The 17,079-nt window shown below is 39.0% G+C and overlaps 1 protein-coding gene across 1 annotated transcript in view; it reads left to right on the top strand.

The window, feature by feature from the left end:
* The window catches only part of Erlin1 (ER lipid raft associated 1), a 42,346-nt gene that overhangs the window by 13,627 nt on the left and 11,640 nt on the right, over positions 1-17,079 (top strand). The window contains exons 6-9 of the mRNA XM_038321716.2: positions 2,292-2,417; positions 4,693-4,766; positions 9,164-9,222; positions 14,444-14,535. Coding sequence (XP_038177644.1) covers positions 2,292-2,417; positions 4,693-4,766; positions 9,164-9,222; positions 14,444-14,535 — 351 coding nt within the window. The remainder of the gene's footprint in view (positions 1-2,291; positions 2,418-4,692; positions 4,767-9,163; positions 9,223-14,443; positions 14,536-17,079) is intronic.

Below are 17,079 nucleotides of genomic sequence, written 5' to 3'. Positions count from 1 at the left end.
TGGTCTTCATCCTTGTTAATGAGTTGGCAAGCGCTTTAAAAAAAGTGAAGATGGCAGCCTCTGCCTTAAGGGTATTCATTGTACTTGAGAAGACATGATTGAAGTATAGGATCATGTTAAGTTTCACATTACTTGTGTAGACACAGATAGTGAAAAGATTTCAGAGTAAAAAGGTGCAAGTATATTATTGTCAAGTAGTTTTGAATGACATTTTTCAGAGGTTATTTTTCTCATGGTTTTTCATCTTCAGTCAGCCTTCCATATCTGTGGCTTTTGCGTTCACAGGTTTAACCAAGCACATATCAAATATACTCAGGGGAAAAGCTGAATCTATACTAAACATAGATGAACTTTTCCCCTGTCATTTCCCCAAACTATACAGTGTAGTAACTATTTATATGGTAAATTATATTGCATTAGATATTGTGTAATGACCTAGACATGATGAAGTGTACAGGTGAATATGCAGTCTGTATGCAAATACTGCTCAGTTTAATATAAGAGACTTATACATTGTAGATTTAGTATCTCTGTAGGGTCTTGGAACCATTACCTCCACAGATACCAACAGATGACTGTGTTCCCTGATCACAAATTACTGGAATGGATTGTGATTCAGAAATGAAAAAGAGGAAAGTTAATGGCTCTCTCCCTACAGACAGACACACTTTTAGATCACTGTTTCATTTGGAAGATGATAAGCCATGTTTTTAGGAATTATGTATCAACAACTGTTCTATTAACTATGACTTAGAATCCAGTTCTCTCTAATATCTGTGTTGGAAGACCAGTTGAGCAAATGTTTGAGTGTGAAAATAGTTGCAGAAGGCAGTGTGCTTTATAGGTAGAACAGAGGTTCTGACACGGTCTGGTATGTACCTTTGGGATATTTCTGGAAGTTCCTGGTTCTTAGTTTCTTAAGGTGGAAAATAGAGGGCGGGGTGGGGGGGTAGACGGACAATTAAGCACCAATGTATGTAAGTTGCCTAACGTAAAGCCTAGTAAATGATAGCTCCTTCCCTGGTATCCAGAGACTTTAAGCCTTTAAATCTATGCTTGAGAGTTTTTAAGTTAACATATAAAGTAGTGCATTTCATTCCAGCATTCCATATATGTCATATTTTATTCTCATTTGCTCCCTTCCTCCATGGCTCTTTTCCCCTGTCCCCTGTCTCCTCAGCTGGTTCCCTTCTTCCAGATAATCCTCTTTTCTTCTTAATGTCATGTGTATTTTCATTGCTCTTTCTCCCCTTCGTTAGATCTCGCCTTCACCTCTCACGATCATCTTTCTAGTTGTATTAACACACACATACACGCACGTACAATATTAATCTAGGTTCTAACTATGAGAGAAAATTTGCAGTGTTTTTTTTGAGTCTGGCTTATTTCACTTACCATAGTAGTTTCCAATTCTATCTATCATGAAAATGTCATAATTTCATTTTAATTTACACCTATATAAAATTTTATTGTGTATATACACTTCACTTTAAAAAATCCATTTGTCTGTTGATGAACACCTAGGCTAGATCCATCTTCTGACTGCTGTGAATAGCACAGCAATACATATGGAAGCTGAAGTAGATCTTTCAGGAATACCCAGGGAATGGCACAGCAGAGTTCTGTTTTAGTTAAAATCTCCATGCTGATCTCTATAAGGTCTGCTCAGTAAAAATCACCTTTTAAAAATTCTACACATTTTTATATATTTTAAATTGCTTATGTTTATATTTGCAGCAGCTTCCTTTTAGTCTTGCTGTTCTTCAGTTCGGTCTCTCTCTTTTCTTCCTTTTTGGCTTTTTGAGACATATGTTTTTCTGTGCAGCTTTGGAGTCTGTCCTGGAACTTGCTTTGTAGACCAGATTGACCTCTGACTCACATAGCCTGCCTCTGCCTCCTAAGTGCTGGGATTGAAGGCGTGCGCCACCTCCGCCTGGTCAGTCTTTATCTCTTAACTACAGTTTTGCTTTACAGTTATTGCTTGTACTTTCCTACTTCTCAGTTCCTCTTCTCACTGCTGCACCAGTACACATCTGACTGTCATTCCTTCCTTAGTGTCAACAATCTGCCCCTTCCTAGTATGGAATTGGAGGTCTTCTGTTAATGTTGTGAATGTAAGAAAATGTGTTAAATTGAGCCCAAGAAGTGTAAGGTCTGTGAGTTGTGCTTTATGTTTTTACTATTTTGTTGATAGTTTTCCTCATGGATAATATATCACTTTATTATTGCTGAACTTCAAGATACTTGGGTCATTGGTGAGTGAAACAAACATTGCTTGTATTCTCCTTCAGTGTTTGACATTGTGAGGAACTACACTGCAGATTATGACAAGACTTTAATCTTCAATAAAATCCACCATGAGCTGAACCAGTTTTGCAGTGCCCACACACTTCAAGAAGTTTACATAGAATTATTTGGTAAGTGTTAATTTGTTTTAAATTTATAAGTAGACAATGATTAGGAATCTTTTTAACTTAAATATTAATGCTGTAATGTTAGTAAACCTTGGGCCATTTGAGCACTTTCTCTCAATTTTTAATAGAGTAAGCATCTCTCAAATACTTTGTTTTTAGTTAGTAATAATTTCTTTTTTCTTCTCTCTCTGTCTGTCTCTGTCTCTGTCTCTCTCTTTCTATCTCTTTGAGATACTGTCTTACTATATAGCCCAGACTGACCTCAAACTTACAGGGATTAGCCTGCTTCTACCTTCCAAGTGCTGGGATTAAAGGCTTGAACCACCACACCACTTAAATGATAATTTCTTATATAACTTGGTAGGAATTAGAAAATCTTTATTCACATGCTATATTCTGTTTTCACTATACTCTATTAAAGCTTAGAAGTATATGTTTGGGAGTGTGCTGGCTAGTTGTACATCAGCTTAACACGAACTAGAGTTATTTGGGAAAGGGAACCTCCGCTGAGAAAATGTCCCCACCAGATTGGCCTGTGGGTGAGCCTATGGAGTATTTTCTTGATTGATGATTGATGTGGGAGTGCACAGCTCATTGTGGGTGGTGCCACTCCTGGGCTCACAGTCCTGGGTGCTGTATAAAAGCAGACTGAGCCAACCACTAAACAGTGCTCTTCTGGAGCTTCAGCTTCTTTACTGCCTTCCTTAGTGATGGGCTGTAAGTGAGGTGAAATAACCCTTTTTTTCTCAAGTTGTTTTGGGTCATGGTGTTTTATTACAGCAATAGACACTAAGACGGGTGTTTCTTAATATCCACTTCTGTGCATTTGGAATTCAGGATTTGTTAGGAGGACAGGTAGGACCTGACATGTTGTATTTACAACTATGATTATTTCATATAAAGGATACAGATCAAAACTAACAAAAGTAAAAGTTACAATGATGAAGTCAAAAGAAAACCACATGTAGAATCCTCTGGTAGTGGAGTCACCCAGGGTGTGCTTACTTCCCATAGTAACAAGATACAAACACATGTGAAATATTGACTGCTGGGCAAGCTCATTAGCTACTCAGCACCTAGCAAATTTCACTGGGGTTGATCATATAGACACCCTCTGCCAACTACTTACAAACGTCTAGGTTCCCTCAGGAAAACTAGTGTTGACCACAAACCACACTGTATAAACAGGCAGTATGGCACCTTTTACTATTTCTGGCATGGTGTTGGGAGTCCTGTCCAGATCCAGACTTCAAAGGGCTACAGTCCCAGGCCTGCTATGTTACCTTTCTTCTGTAAAAGTTTTCACTTGAGATAATGAAATTATTTCTGACCAGGGAATTGGGTTTGTCACCTTTAGTGTTCACCTCTCCTTCCTGGAATTCTTAGTTTATTTCTCAGAGTGAGGTATGGGAATAGTTAATCAATTTAAAGTTTACCAACTAGGGGCTGACAAGATAGCTTAGGGAGTAACGGGGCTTGCAATGAAACCTCATGACCTCAGTTCAGTCTCCAGGCTCTACATATTGGAAGGAAAGAACCAGCAACACACAAAATAAATAAAATATAATTAAACCAATTGTTTGCTTTTGATGATTGACAGCTGCTGCAATGCTTGATTTGTCGCATCATTGGATGCTTTAATAATGGTGAAACGACCCTTGAGGTGATAAAAGTTCATCCATTGTAAGATCAATAAAGTTAAGGCTCTTTATGCTGTAACTTACCTTTATTTAATCCAAAGTGATAGTAAGGTGGTAATCAACAGGAAAGACATATAGTTATTTGGATAAAGATTTACTTAAAAAATTACATTATGAGAATCAAGATACATAGCACAGATATGGCATATCTATAATCCCAGCACCTAGGAAGCAAAGGGGGATTATAAATTTAGATCAATCTGAGCTATAAAAGGAATAAGGCATGCATTAAGAAACTAAAGGCCCAGCTCCTTCATTTATTCAATAACTGCTTTTAGCCAATAATTATTAATCCAGTAAAAATGTAAGTTATCCAAAAATACATGATCCAAAGTTAAATTGAACTTACTGAATAAGCATCTTGGGGGTAAACTTAGAATGGCTGTTTATCATAGTTCTTCCTTAATAGGTAATTTCTCAAGAAGAAAAATGCTTTGTATTCATCTCATTTAGACTTAGTATATATTTTATTTGTCAGTTCTTTAAGCTCTGTTAAAGAATAAGACTGGAATCTGTTCTGATGTTAATTAAAAATAACCGAATATCATGAGATTTGTTGTTCTTGACTTGAAAAACAGATCAAATAGATGAAAACCTGAAGCAGGCACTGCAGAAGGACTTAAATGTCATGGCCCCAGGTCTCACGATCCAGGTGAGCTCCGGAATTTCTAGGGACATTCTGGGGAAGTTTTTAGAGCTTCCAGTTTCATGTGATTGGTTATGCAGTTACTTAATCAAATCACTATCGTAATTTGACTTGCATCCCTGTGGAAATGAGAAGTGTGCTGAGTGGTGTTTTCTGGTGAATTTTAGGAGGATAATTCAAAGCTCTTATGAAGAACTAAATTCATATTTCTACCAAATATGAGTTCTTTTTAAACACAGTAATGGTTATTAACCAGTATAAAAGTATACCTTGCCTTCAATAACATCATGAAAAAGGAGCTCAAATGTAAGAATTAAACAACAGTTCTTGACAAAAATAAATGTGACAGAGTATGAATTGTCCATTGGACAGTGATTGCTATGAGAGTGTCTACAGAATGAGTTCCAGGACAGCCAGCACTACTGCTACATAGAGAAACCCTGTCTCTAAACAAAACAAAAAGTTGGCACATTAATAAAGAATTAATTAATAAATTAATTTAAAAAGGTATGACTTGGAGCACTATATTAAGTAAAGGTATAAGAGAGTGGGTACCCTTGTCAAAGTGTATTTTCTGTATTTGTTGGATGGATATCTTAGGAGAACTCTATTCAGTTCATCACCCCAGTTATTGATTAGGTGATTTGCTGTGCTTTGTTTTTTGTTTTGTTTTAATGTATATGGATGTTGTTTTCTGCATGTATGTCTGTACACCATATTTGTGCCTGGTGTCCTCAGAAACTGGAAGAGGGCGTCAGATCCCTTGGTACTGGAGTTACAGTGACTTCTTGTATTCCTGTTTGTATTCCTTTTATTTCCTTCTCTTACTGAGAGTGAAGACGCTGGATACCTTGGACTATTCTTGATCTCACAGCAGATTTCCTGGTCCTCTGGCTCTTACAGTCTTTCTGCCCCTTTTCTGCAATGCTCCGTGAGACTTAGATGTAGGAATTATGTTGTAAATATTGAGACCAGGCTCAACCAGGTTTGCCATGGGTTTACATGACCTATGGGTACTAAAAGGACTTAGTTCATTGTCTGCCTCTGCAGTTACTCCTTTTAGACCAGCAGAGCCAAGTAAACCCAGGCAATCTAAAGAAAGGCCTAGCATGCCATTTTCCTTCCCCAATAAGTCCCCAAGCTGCCATTCCAGAGTAACAAGATCAGTGGGTAATGTGCCTGTGGGCCTTGGATGAGAGGTAGAATTATCTCACTGGAAAGTTTGAGAAACTGTATTTGCAAAGCCCATAGAATTTATTGTAAAAGAAAGAAACTATTAACACTGTTTTAGCCATCTCTGTACCAGATCTTCTCATGGTCCTAAATCATGATAGGAACAATGTTAAGGTGGTTGTCATTCTGGTCAAGATCCCTATCATGGACTTATGAGCTCTGCTTTAGCATCCAAAGACTAGCTACCTACATTTGCCCAGTCTGGAAAACATTTTTCTGTCTGCAGACGTTAAAGGGTTTTGTTGATCCTGGCCATGGAGATTTGTCTAGGTGAGCCAGACAAGATGTTCTTTTCACCTGTTCTACCATTCAGGCCCATCAAGCCAATTCCAGTAAGGAGAAGGATTGGGATTGGTTCACGTGCAGTTTTCCTGGCTGAATCAGAACCATAATAGCCTTGTCTGAAGCGCTTGTTCTCAGAAGGTGTATGGCATCCAAGTAGCAATAGCTCCCCTTTCCCTATTATTGGTATATTGGGGGCTCTTTGGATGTAGACATTTTTCTGAAGCCTAGTGAGCTGAAGTCAGGCAAAAAGCCCATTCACTGGGAGCTGTGACTTCTGCTCTGAGGAACATGGATCTCCAAGGTCATTTTTGAGGAGCTCTTGCTAAAGTGTTTGACAATCATGAAGTTATTGAAAAATTTCCCTGTTTTGTTGCTACTTCATAACTGTAATTTTGCTACTGTTATAAATAGTAATGTAAATATTTGATATGCAACCCCAAAAGGGTCTCAACCCACAGGTTGAGGACCACTGCCTTAGATCATCTCTCTGCGCCCTCTAAGCAAGAATAAAATGAGGATTCCACCAAGGCAGATGTGACTTAACCCAAAATACCTGTACTTCTCCAAAGACAAGAGCAGTCAAATGATTTTCTCCACCTCTGCCTTTAGGTTAGAGAGGATACATCCACCAACCTTCAGCCAATAGTTTGGGAGTTTATCACTCATTTTACGTGATGAATTATAAACTTACAGGTTACAAAGTATTCCGTGCTTGTTCTTTGAAAGCCACTGCCAACTTTCATGAGGTTCTTGGGCCCCTCCCTGGAGAAAACATAACATTTTTGCAATGTTTGGAAATATGGCCCAGAAATTGGTGATCTCTGTGTCCCGATTATAGTAGTAGGGAACTTGGAAGAGTTTTCACAGACAGAATGAAGAAGTTACTTATCTTCATCCTGTTATTTTTGAGGTGTTTCTGCCAGTAAGTGGTGACAGTTGAGCAAAGAAGAGAGGTTTTGTTTGTTTGATATTTTAGGGTTTGTTTGTTTCTTAAATATAACTTTTATGTGCAATGGTGTGAGGACATCAGGTCCCCTGGAACTGGAGTTATATACAGACAGTTGTGAGCTGCTGTGTGGGTGCTGGGAACTGAACCTTGGTCCTCTGGAAGAGCAGACAGTGCTCTTAACCTCTGAGCCATCTCTCCAGCCCCTTTAATTTTGTTTTTAAATGAGGAAATAAGTGGTTTTCTTCTAGAGCTGTGTAAAGGTTGGTTAGTTGTTTTTATAATTAAGAAATTATTTATGCATTCGGATGTTTTGCCAGCATGTATGTCTCTGCACCACAAGTAAGACTTCTGGATGCCCTGGGACCAAAGTTCCTAGCCAGTTTTGAGTCTCCATGTGAATCAAACCTGGGTCCTCTGGATCTCTTAGCTATTGAACATCTAGCTCTCCAGCCCTCACAGGTGGAGGTTTTTTAGGTCATCAAAAGTGTGACTAATGCTGTTTCTGTTTTTATTGGGGATCCAACCCAGGATGCTATTTCTTAGGGACAGAAATCCCCTTATGATTTTTTTCTGCAACAGTAGAGAATTCCTCCATTATATAAAATACTTAAGCAAATGCTTATGAATTTTTTTGTAGTCTTTTAAAATAGCCTTTACTTGGTCTGTACCACCAGCTTAGAGACTGATAGAATTTTGTTGTTGTTGTTGTTTTACTGTAAACAGGGTTAAAAAATTAACCCTGAGTGAATTGGGAAAGAAAGAATTGTTGAAAGTTATGGACTGGTGAAATGACTCAGCAATAAATGTAAAAACTTTTTTAAAAAAAATTGAAAGTTTTGAAATTTAAAAAAAATAAGATTCATGTGCTTCAATGCTTTGTTACTTAAACATTTAGCCAGTTGACTTATGTGCATGCATTATCAGTGGCAGGTGCAGGATGTTTAGTTAGTAAATGCAAAAGTTTCCAGAGATAAGTTCTTAGTGTAGGAAAGTCAGCCTTCTAAAGGACCACATTCCAAGTAGATATTCAAATTATGCCAAAGTTCACTTTGATTAGAACAACAATAAAGAATGTCTACAAGTACAGGGAAACTTTGTTCTAAGTGAGACTCTAGAAAGAAAGAGTGCCAGCTCTCGGTTGCCATTTATTTACTACAGCTGTGTTCTCAACTGCTGCGACCCTTAGTACAGTTCTTCATGCTGTGGTGACCCCAATCATATTATTTCACTGCTACTTCATAATATTGCTACTGTTATGAATCACAAATATCTCATATGCAGGATATCTGATAAGTAACCCTTAAAGACATCACAGCCAGGTTGGGAACTGCTGTCCTACAGCTTTGGGCTGCATTTACACCTGGTACCAACACATTACAACTTTCGGCAGTAATCATTTTCTTGCTGGACATGGTATTTAGTTGTACACACTGACTGGAATTTTCACATGCTCTTAACATAATTTACCCCTCAGCCTTGTTCCTTTGACTGACTTCTCTTTCCTTGGTTTGCAAGTTTGAAATGGAAAGCAAAATTATCCAACTACAGAGCTTTGTAAACTGTCTTCTAAGGAAAACTTAACTGGTTTATTTCCTCCATGAGTAAAGTGGCTTTCTCTTGAGCTTAGACCCCATTTAAGTAAACTGGTGTGACAGCATACAGAGTAGATTTGCTAGTGGACCCCACACACATTAGTGGGGCTGTTGTTGTTTGCTCTAGGCTCATCTTTAGGAGGCATGGTTAAAGACTTGTTGCTGCCTCTGTTGGGAGTTGCGGTTTTTTTTGGTAGGTCTGCCTGTGTAGCCCAATATGAGTTTGAACACCCTCTTGGTCCTCTTGTCTTCATCTTGGATGATGTGTGTGTGCTACCATGCCTGGTTTAAAGACTATTTTTCATATATATTTTGACTTTCCCCTTTTTTTTTCTTTTTTTTAGGCTGTGCGTGTTACAAAACCTAAAATCCCAGAAGCCATAAGAAGAAATTTTGAATTAATGTGAGTAACACTCATGGACTCCTCTTATTTCTCTTTAGAGCTATTTGCATATTAATATAGCAGTCTAGGGAAAATATGGAAGGAAAATGCTCAGTCTGAGACTGGATAAATAGCTGTCTTCTATATGTTAGTCATGGTACCTTTTGTATCTTAATGCCCAGCAAATACTTACTCGGTTTCTCTTTGTGGACATTTCCAGAACAGTACTCAGAGACGCAGTTGCTGTGAAATGATTAATTGTAGTTTTATCAGAGTTGCACAATAGCCCGGAATGGAGTATTACAAAAGTTTGTTTATTTGGGGATAAACTCACAGTAAGGGAAGCGATCCACAGTCCTCTGTGTGTGCTGGGAACTGGAGCCAAATCCAGCAGAGAAAAAGTTCCTTGCATGCTTTTCATCTGCACTTATAGTACATGAGACCACGCCCAAAGTGGGCCGGTATCTTAAAGACTATTGGTTGAAGGAGTTCCTTCCTACAACACTTCCCCCTTTTGTCTAAATAGAGTTCTAAGCCTAAAACAAAACTATATACAATAAGAACAAATACCAAATGAAAAGTTTTTTGCAGCCCGATAAACCTCTCAGCCAACACAATAATCCAAATCAGACTAAATCAAACTGAATTAGAAAAAGCCCAGGTTTTAATGGATACCAGATTTCCCGGGTGGCATTTCAGCCCCCAGAGAGGAAACAGGGAAGGAAGACCAGAAAACCATGTGTTTGTTCTCTGGGTTGCTTTTTAAAATACCCTGTGGGTGTGGTCTTGAGCATCTCTATAAAGAGGGGTCATCGTTTGGCTGGTTTTCTTGGGGATAGAGTCTGGACTGAGTCAACTCCCAAGGGAGGGGGCTTGGGATGGAATTTTCCACCCAAACATTCCAGACTCTTTGGGTATATGGAGGCCAGGGGCTAGGGTGAAGCCTTAACCCAAACACCAAGTATTGTCCAGGGAAAAGAAGAGGCAAAAACATACATAAAAATTAATTACAACCAGCATGAACAACATCAAACAAGAAACATATGCTAAATGTTTCAATAGTTATTCTATCCTAAGGAGTCTAAGTCTTATATTAAAAATGAGAGGAAAGTAACTATGACTATCTAGTCTTCAATCCCATCAAAGACCTGAGAAGGGAAATAATATTACCTGAGTAAACAGGAAGTGCAATCAAGCAACTTCCAAAAGTTGCAAGAAATGACAGAGATAACCGGCTACCTGGGCAGTCACCCAAAGTCTCATTTGCAACGTTGGGGCAGCCAACTTTGGCTAAGGCCTAAAGTATCTGACAGACCATTATGAATGGAGCCTTGAATGAAATATTAATTAAACATTGTTGAAAAGAATGCCCCTCTTGTTACCTTATTATAATGGTTAGAAGAGATAACCTTGAGGCTGGATAGATGACTCAGCAGTTAAGAGCACTGACTGCCCCTCTAGAGGCCCCAGGTTCAATTCCCAGCACTCACATGGTGAGTTCACCACTGTCTCTGACTCCAATCCTAGGGGATCAAGTGCCCTCTTCAGGCTTCTATGGGCACTGCAAACACTTGGTACACAGACAAAAAAAGCAGACAAATCACCCATACATATTTTTTAAAGAACAAGTATATACCTATTTGGTATAAAACTTACGGTTTTTTGTTTTGTTTTTGTGATAATCAAATCTAGGTCTTTACACATTGCCTGTAGGGAGGTCTTACCTGAGTCTGAGTTGACGTCTGGGTATCTTCCCTTTTTTCTTTTTCTTTTTTTATTTTTTGGTTTCTTTTTTTTTAAAAAAAATATTTATTTATTTATTATGTATACAATATTCTGTCTGTGTGTATACCTGCAGGCCAGAAGAGGGCACCAGACCCCATTACAGATGGTTGTGAGCCACCATGTGGTTGCTGGGAATTGAACTCAGGACCTTAACCTCTGAGCTATCTCTCCAGCCGTATTTTTTGGTTTCTTGAGACAGGGGTTCTCTGTGTAGCTTTGGAGCCTGTCCTAGAACTCACTCTGTAGACCAGGCTGGCCTTGAACCCTAACCTGCCTCTGCCTCTCAAGTGCTGGGATTAAAGGTGTGCACCACTACCACCTGGCTGGTATCTTTCTTTTTTATGTCTCTGGAATTGATTAGAAAGAAGTTACTGACACAAGATTAGTTTATAAGTGTTTTAGATGATACTTAAAATCTTTGAAACAGCAATATTCTCATAGAGTATATATGAAAATAAGAAATAAACAACTTTAGAAATTTTGGATGTTGGGAAGAAGTAAGAGATGATGCTAAATTAAAAAAATTACAAAAACCAGGAATACAATAGACGAGGGCCAGGGATGTGGCTTGTGGCAGAGTGGCAGAGTGCTTGTTTGCCTGACATAATCAAGACTGAATTCAGTCCTCAGGGAACATACATGCATGTGAGTGCATATACACACTCAAACACACACAACCAGAGAATATAGCAAGTGTCCAAGGGAATAGTAGTACTTCTTTGTAGTGTATCCTGAATCCTTTGTGTTCCTAGTCTGTCTTCTGTTGTGCAGAGTTTTTTTTTTTTTTCCGTTAGCCAATTTTTTTTTCTCATTTTTTTATTCAAGATTTCCATCTCCTCCCCTTCTCCTCCCCCTTCCCTCCCCTCCCCTCCCTTCCATCCATACCCCCACTCCACCCCTCTCCAAAGACAAAGCCATCAGGGTTCCCTTCACTATGTTTGGTCCAAGGTCCTCCCAGCTCCCCCTAAGTCCAGGAAGGTGAGCAACCAAACTGACAAGGCTCACAGTGAGCCCGTCCATGCTGTAGAGTTCATGTTCATTGCCATTGCCCTTGGTTTCTCAGTCCTCCTCCACCGTCAGCCACATTCAGAGAGTCCGGTTTGGTCCCCTGTTCCATCAGTCCCATTCCAACTGGACTTGGTGGTCTCCCGTTAGATCTGTCCCACCGTCTCAATGGGTAAAAGCACTCCTCGCGGTCCTGGCTTCCTTGCTCATGATCTCCCTCCTTTTGCTCCTCATCAGGACCTTGAGAGCTCAGTCTGGTGCTCCTATGTGGGGCTCTGTCATTTTCTCCATCCAATGCCAGGTGAAGGTTCTATGGTGATATGCAAGATATTCATGAGTAAGACAATAGGATCTGGACATTTCTGGCACCCTCTCCTCAGCTGCCCAAGGAACTAGCTGGGGGCGTCTTCCTGGACACCTGGGAACCCCTCTAGAGTCAAGTCTCTGCCAACCCTAGAATGGCTCCCTTAACTAAGATATATAATTCCTTGTTCCCATATCCACCCTTCCTATATCCCAACCATCCTATTCCCCCAAGCTCTTCCCATCCTCCACTTCACACTTTTCTCTCCCCATCCCCCCATCCCCCCCACCCCCATATTCCCATTTTTTGTCTGGCAATCTTGTCTACTTCCAATATCCAGGAGGATAACTATATGTTTTCCTTTGGGTTCACCTTCTTATATAGCTTCTCTAGGATTTTTTATGAATTATAGGCTCGATGTCCTTTATTTATGGCTAAAAACCAATTATGAGTGAGTACATCCCATGTTCATCTTTTTGGGCCTGGGTTACCTCACTCAGGATGGTGTTTTCTATTTCCCTCCATTTGCATGCAAAATTCAAGATGTCATTGTTTTTTACCGCCGAGTAGTACTCTAATATGTATATATTCCACACTTTCTTCATCCATTCTTCCACTGAAGGGCATCTAGGTTGTTTCCAGGTTCTGGCTATTACAAATAATGCTGCTATAAACATAGTTGAACAAATGCTTTTGTAATATGATTGGGCATCTCTTGGGTAAATTCCCAATAGTGGGATTGCTGGGTCCTGGGGTAGGTTGATCCCAAATTTCCTGAGAAACCTCCACACTGCTTTCCAAAGCGGTTGCACAAGTTTGCATTCCCACCAGCAATGGATGAGTGTACCCCTTACTCCACATCCTCTCCAGCAAAGGCTATCATTGGTGTTTTTGATTTTAGCCATTCTGACAGGTGTAAGATGGTATCTCAGCGTTGTTTTGATTTGCATTTCCCTGATTGCTAAGGAGGTTGAGCATGCCCTTAAGTGTCTTTTGGCCATTCGAACTTCTTCTGTTGAGAATTCTCTGTTCAGTTCAGTGCCCCATTTTTTAATTGGGTTAATTAACATTTTAAAGTCTAGTCTCTTGAGTTCCTTATTATTTTGGAGATCGGGCCTTTGTCTGTTGCGGGGTTGGTGAAGATCTTTTCCCAGTCAGTAGGCTGCCTTTTTGTCTTAGTGACAGTGTCCTTTGCTTTACAGAAGCTGCTCAACTTCAGGAGGTCCCATTTATTCAATGTTGCCCTTAATGTCTGTGCTGCTGGGGCTATACGTAGGAAGCGGTCTCCTGTGTCCAGATGTTGTAGAGTACTTCCCACTTTCTCCTCTAACAGGTTCAGTGTGTTCAGATTGATATTGAGGTATTTAATCCATTTGGACTTGAGTTTTGTGCATGGTGATAGACACGGATCTACTTTCATTCTTCTACAGGTTGACATCCAGTTATGCCAGCACCATTTGTTGAAGATGCTTTCTTTCTTCCATTGTGTGCTTTTAGCTCCTTTATCAAAAATCAGGTGTTCATAGATTTGTGGGTTAAGATCTGGGTCTTCTATTCGATTCCATTGGTCGACTTCTCTATTTTTATGCCAATACCAAGCTGTTTTCAATACTGTAGCTCTGTAATAGAGTTTGAAGTCAGGGATGGTAATGCCTCCAGAAGTTCCTTTATTGTATAAGATTGTTTTGGCTATCCTGGGTTTCTTGTTCTTCCATATAAAGTTGATTACTGTCCTCTCAAGATCTGTGAAGATGGCAGAGTTTTATTTCTTTGTTTCATTTAGAGCTGTACTTTGAGTATAATGCATAAAGTATCAAGCTGGGAGGTAGGTTATGAATCTGAGCTGCTAATAGAAATGATGTTTATTCAGAGATCAGGGTATCTTAAACTTTAGATATGATCGTTTCTACAAATGAGTTATATGGGTTCTCTCCTTCCCTCCTCCTATCTCTCACTGCCCCTCCTGTCTTTTCCTTTTTCCTCCTTCTCCCCCCTCTCTGTCCCTATTCAGAAGGGTCACATGCGAGAAGTTTGAACTACACTTTCAAACCTGCATGTTACTGTGCGTTATCCCCAGAACCAGAAAGAGGGAAGAGGGAGGGAAGGGAAAGGCAGAACCTTTTCTGATTTGTATGTTTTACTTTGCAGGGAAGCAGAGAAGACAAAACTTCTTATAGCTGCACAGAAACAGAAGGTTGTGGAGAAAGAAGCTGAGACAGAGAGGAAAAGGGCAGTTATAGGTACTTGGATTTATGTGTGATGAATGTCTCTGACTATAGGTACTGTGACTTTGTCCTAGTTTTTTTTTGTTTTTGTTTCTGTTTTTTTTTTTTTTTTTTTTTTTTTTAATTTCTTATTTGATAATGAGGGAATTCAAGACAGCATTATGTGTAGTGGAGAATTCCAGAAACTTCTTTGTATAACCAGATGTCCTTAAACCTTTAAAAGTAAGCAAAGCCAGTAGGTACTGAAGTGTAGCCCACTTAATTTTCAGTTTATAACATAATTCATCCTGGTGAACTGCTGAAGAGTTCCTTTCTAGTTGGTGTTACTTTGGTGTGCTGTGTGGCTGTCCTTTTCAGTGTCTCTGCACACATGCAGAGTTTTCCTAGAGTCTTGGTTCAGCATGGGGGCATAGGACAGTTCCTGTCTCCAGCTTATTTTCCTGAACCACATGAAACAGGCCAACTACTGAGAAAATTTAAGAAGATCTTAAAGCATCTTCACACACTTAATTTTTTAAATGTCAAATCTAATCATTTTAGAGCTTATAATTTTATGTTATGTTTTAAATTTTACTTTTCTAGTAATTCATTTTTGTTGTAATGTGTAATCTGTTGGTTCCTACTAGATTGGAAGTCAAGGAGAAAGGTACTTTGGGGTAGGTTGTTGTAGAGAACATTCCTCAGAGCAGAATTGCTGAGTCACAGTGTGTGCATATGTTCAGGTCGCTCTTGCTGCCAAACTGTTCTCTCCCTGGTTCCTCCATCTTGTCGGTCTTTAGCATGTATTCTGGTTTCTGTCCTGCTGTATTGAATTCTCCTTTCTCTATGTCTCATCGCCTCTTGGAGTTACCATACTTCAAACATCTGTTTTGTCAGCTCAGTGATGGACAATATAACACGCATTTTCAATTCTAATATCTCTGATTATTGGTAAAATTGCTTATTGGGTTTCTTTTCCCTTTAAGGGAAAAGCCGTCAAAAAAACATGCTTTTAGTATCTTAAGCCAGTTATTTGATGGCTTTTTTGAGCTGGTTTATAGTGTTCTTTCTATGTTTGAGTCATGATCCTTCCCCATATTTATGCACTTCAAATTATCTTTTCTTTGAGTTATATAAATTTGATTTTTACATAGTCTAGTTCATCAAAAATCCAGTGGTTTCTGCCTTATCTTGTTTACAAGTTCTTTTGCCTCCACAGGTACCAATTTTATTAAAAGTATTTAAATTTCTGGGGTTTTTTGTGTATGGACCTTTAATCCATAAGGGATTTATATTAATGTTTAATGTGACAGAGATTCAGCTTTACTTTTTTCAAATTACAATAAAGTTATCTCAGATTATTAATTAGTTCATTATTTCCTCTTTTTGAATGTCATTTATGTTATACAGTAAGATATTACATGTAATTTGTTTTTATCCTAAGATCTCTGTTTTAACTCCTCATTCTGAAGTGTCCCTGTTACTTTTTTCCTTAGCTGTTCCTATTGGTTGTAATTGTTGACTATTCTTAATTATTCCTGAAGTTAGCCCCTGTATTCAGTTATGAAACTTTAAGGACCAGCTCAATTCCGTAAAATAGTCTGTTGGGATTTTTGTTGGAATTGCATTGAATATACACTGATTTGGAGAGAATAGAAATATTTGATACTGAGTCTTACAAATCCCATATTTCTATTTATGAGAAATATCTTTTTAAAAGTATCATAATTTAGGATTAGGGAAATGACTCAGAGTGTAAAATGTAAGCTTAAAGACTACAATTTTGAATACCAGAAACACATGAAAATCTAGAGTGGGCTCCGTGGATCACTTTTAATCCCAGTCTCATAAGGTAGGGAAATCTCAGAGCAGGCTGGCTAGCGAGACTAGCTTTATAGACAAGCTCTTGGTTCATTTAGAGACCCAACTTTAACAAATGGAAGAGTCACCAAAGATGACCACTGATTCAGCCTCAGCCTCCACGTGCCTGTGCACCCACATTCATGTTTTCTCACACACATGTGCCCACATATGCATGAAAGCTGGAAAAGCAGGGAGGGGTATAATATTCTTAAAGTCCCTGAAATTTATTAGAAATTTGTTTCCTTGGTGCTGGGTGTGGGGGCATGCTCCTTTAGTCCCAGCACTCAGGAGGCAGAGGCAGGCAGATGCTCTGAGTTTGTGGCCAGCCTGGTCTACAAAACAACTTTCAGGACAGACAGGGCTACACAGAGAAACCCTAACTCAAAAGGGGAGGTGGGGAAGCAGTTCATTCCTGTGTAGCTTTTTAAGAGTTTTTTGTTTCTGTAATAAGTAGACTCTTTTACAAAGGCACTTTTTCTAGCTTGTCAATTTTTTTTTCTTTTGGTAGATATGCTATTGGTTTTTAGTTAGCAGCCTTGTTGAAAATGCTAGTATTCTTAACAGTGTCTTTGGTTTCCCTGTGATTAATCATGTTGTCTTTAGATATCAATAATTCCGTTTTCTTCTGTATATAAACATCACACCCTTCATTTCTTCTTGTCTCACTGCTCTGACCTTTTATACAGCATACACAGGAGCAGGCACTTTTGTTTTATC

Source organism: Arvicola amphibius, chromosome 1 (assembly GCF_903992535.2).
Source record: "Arvicola amphibius chromosome 1, mArvAmp1.2, whole genome shotgun sequence".
NCBI lineage: Eukaryota > Metazoa > Chordata > Mammalia > Rodentia > Cricetidae > Arvicola > Arvicola amphibius.
The sequence above is the reverse complement of the archived record's forward strand: the minus strand, read 5'-3'. Positions and strand labels throughout refer to the sequence as shown.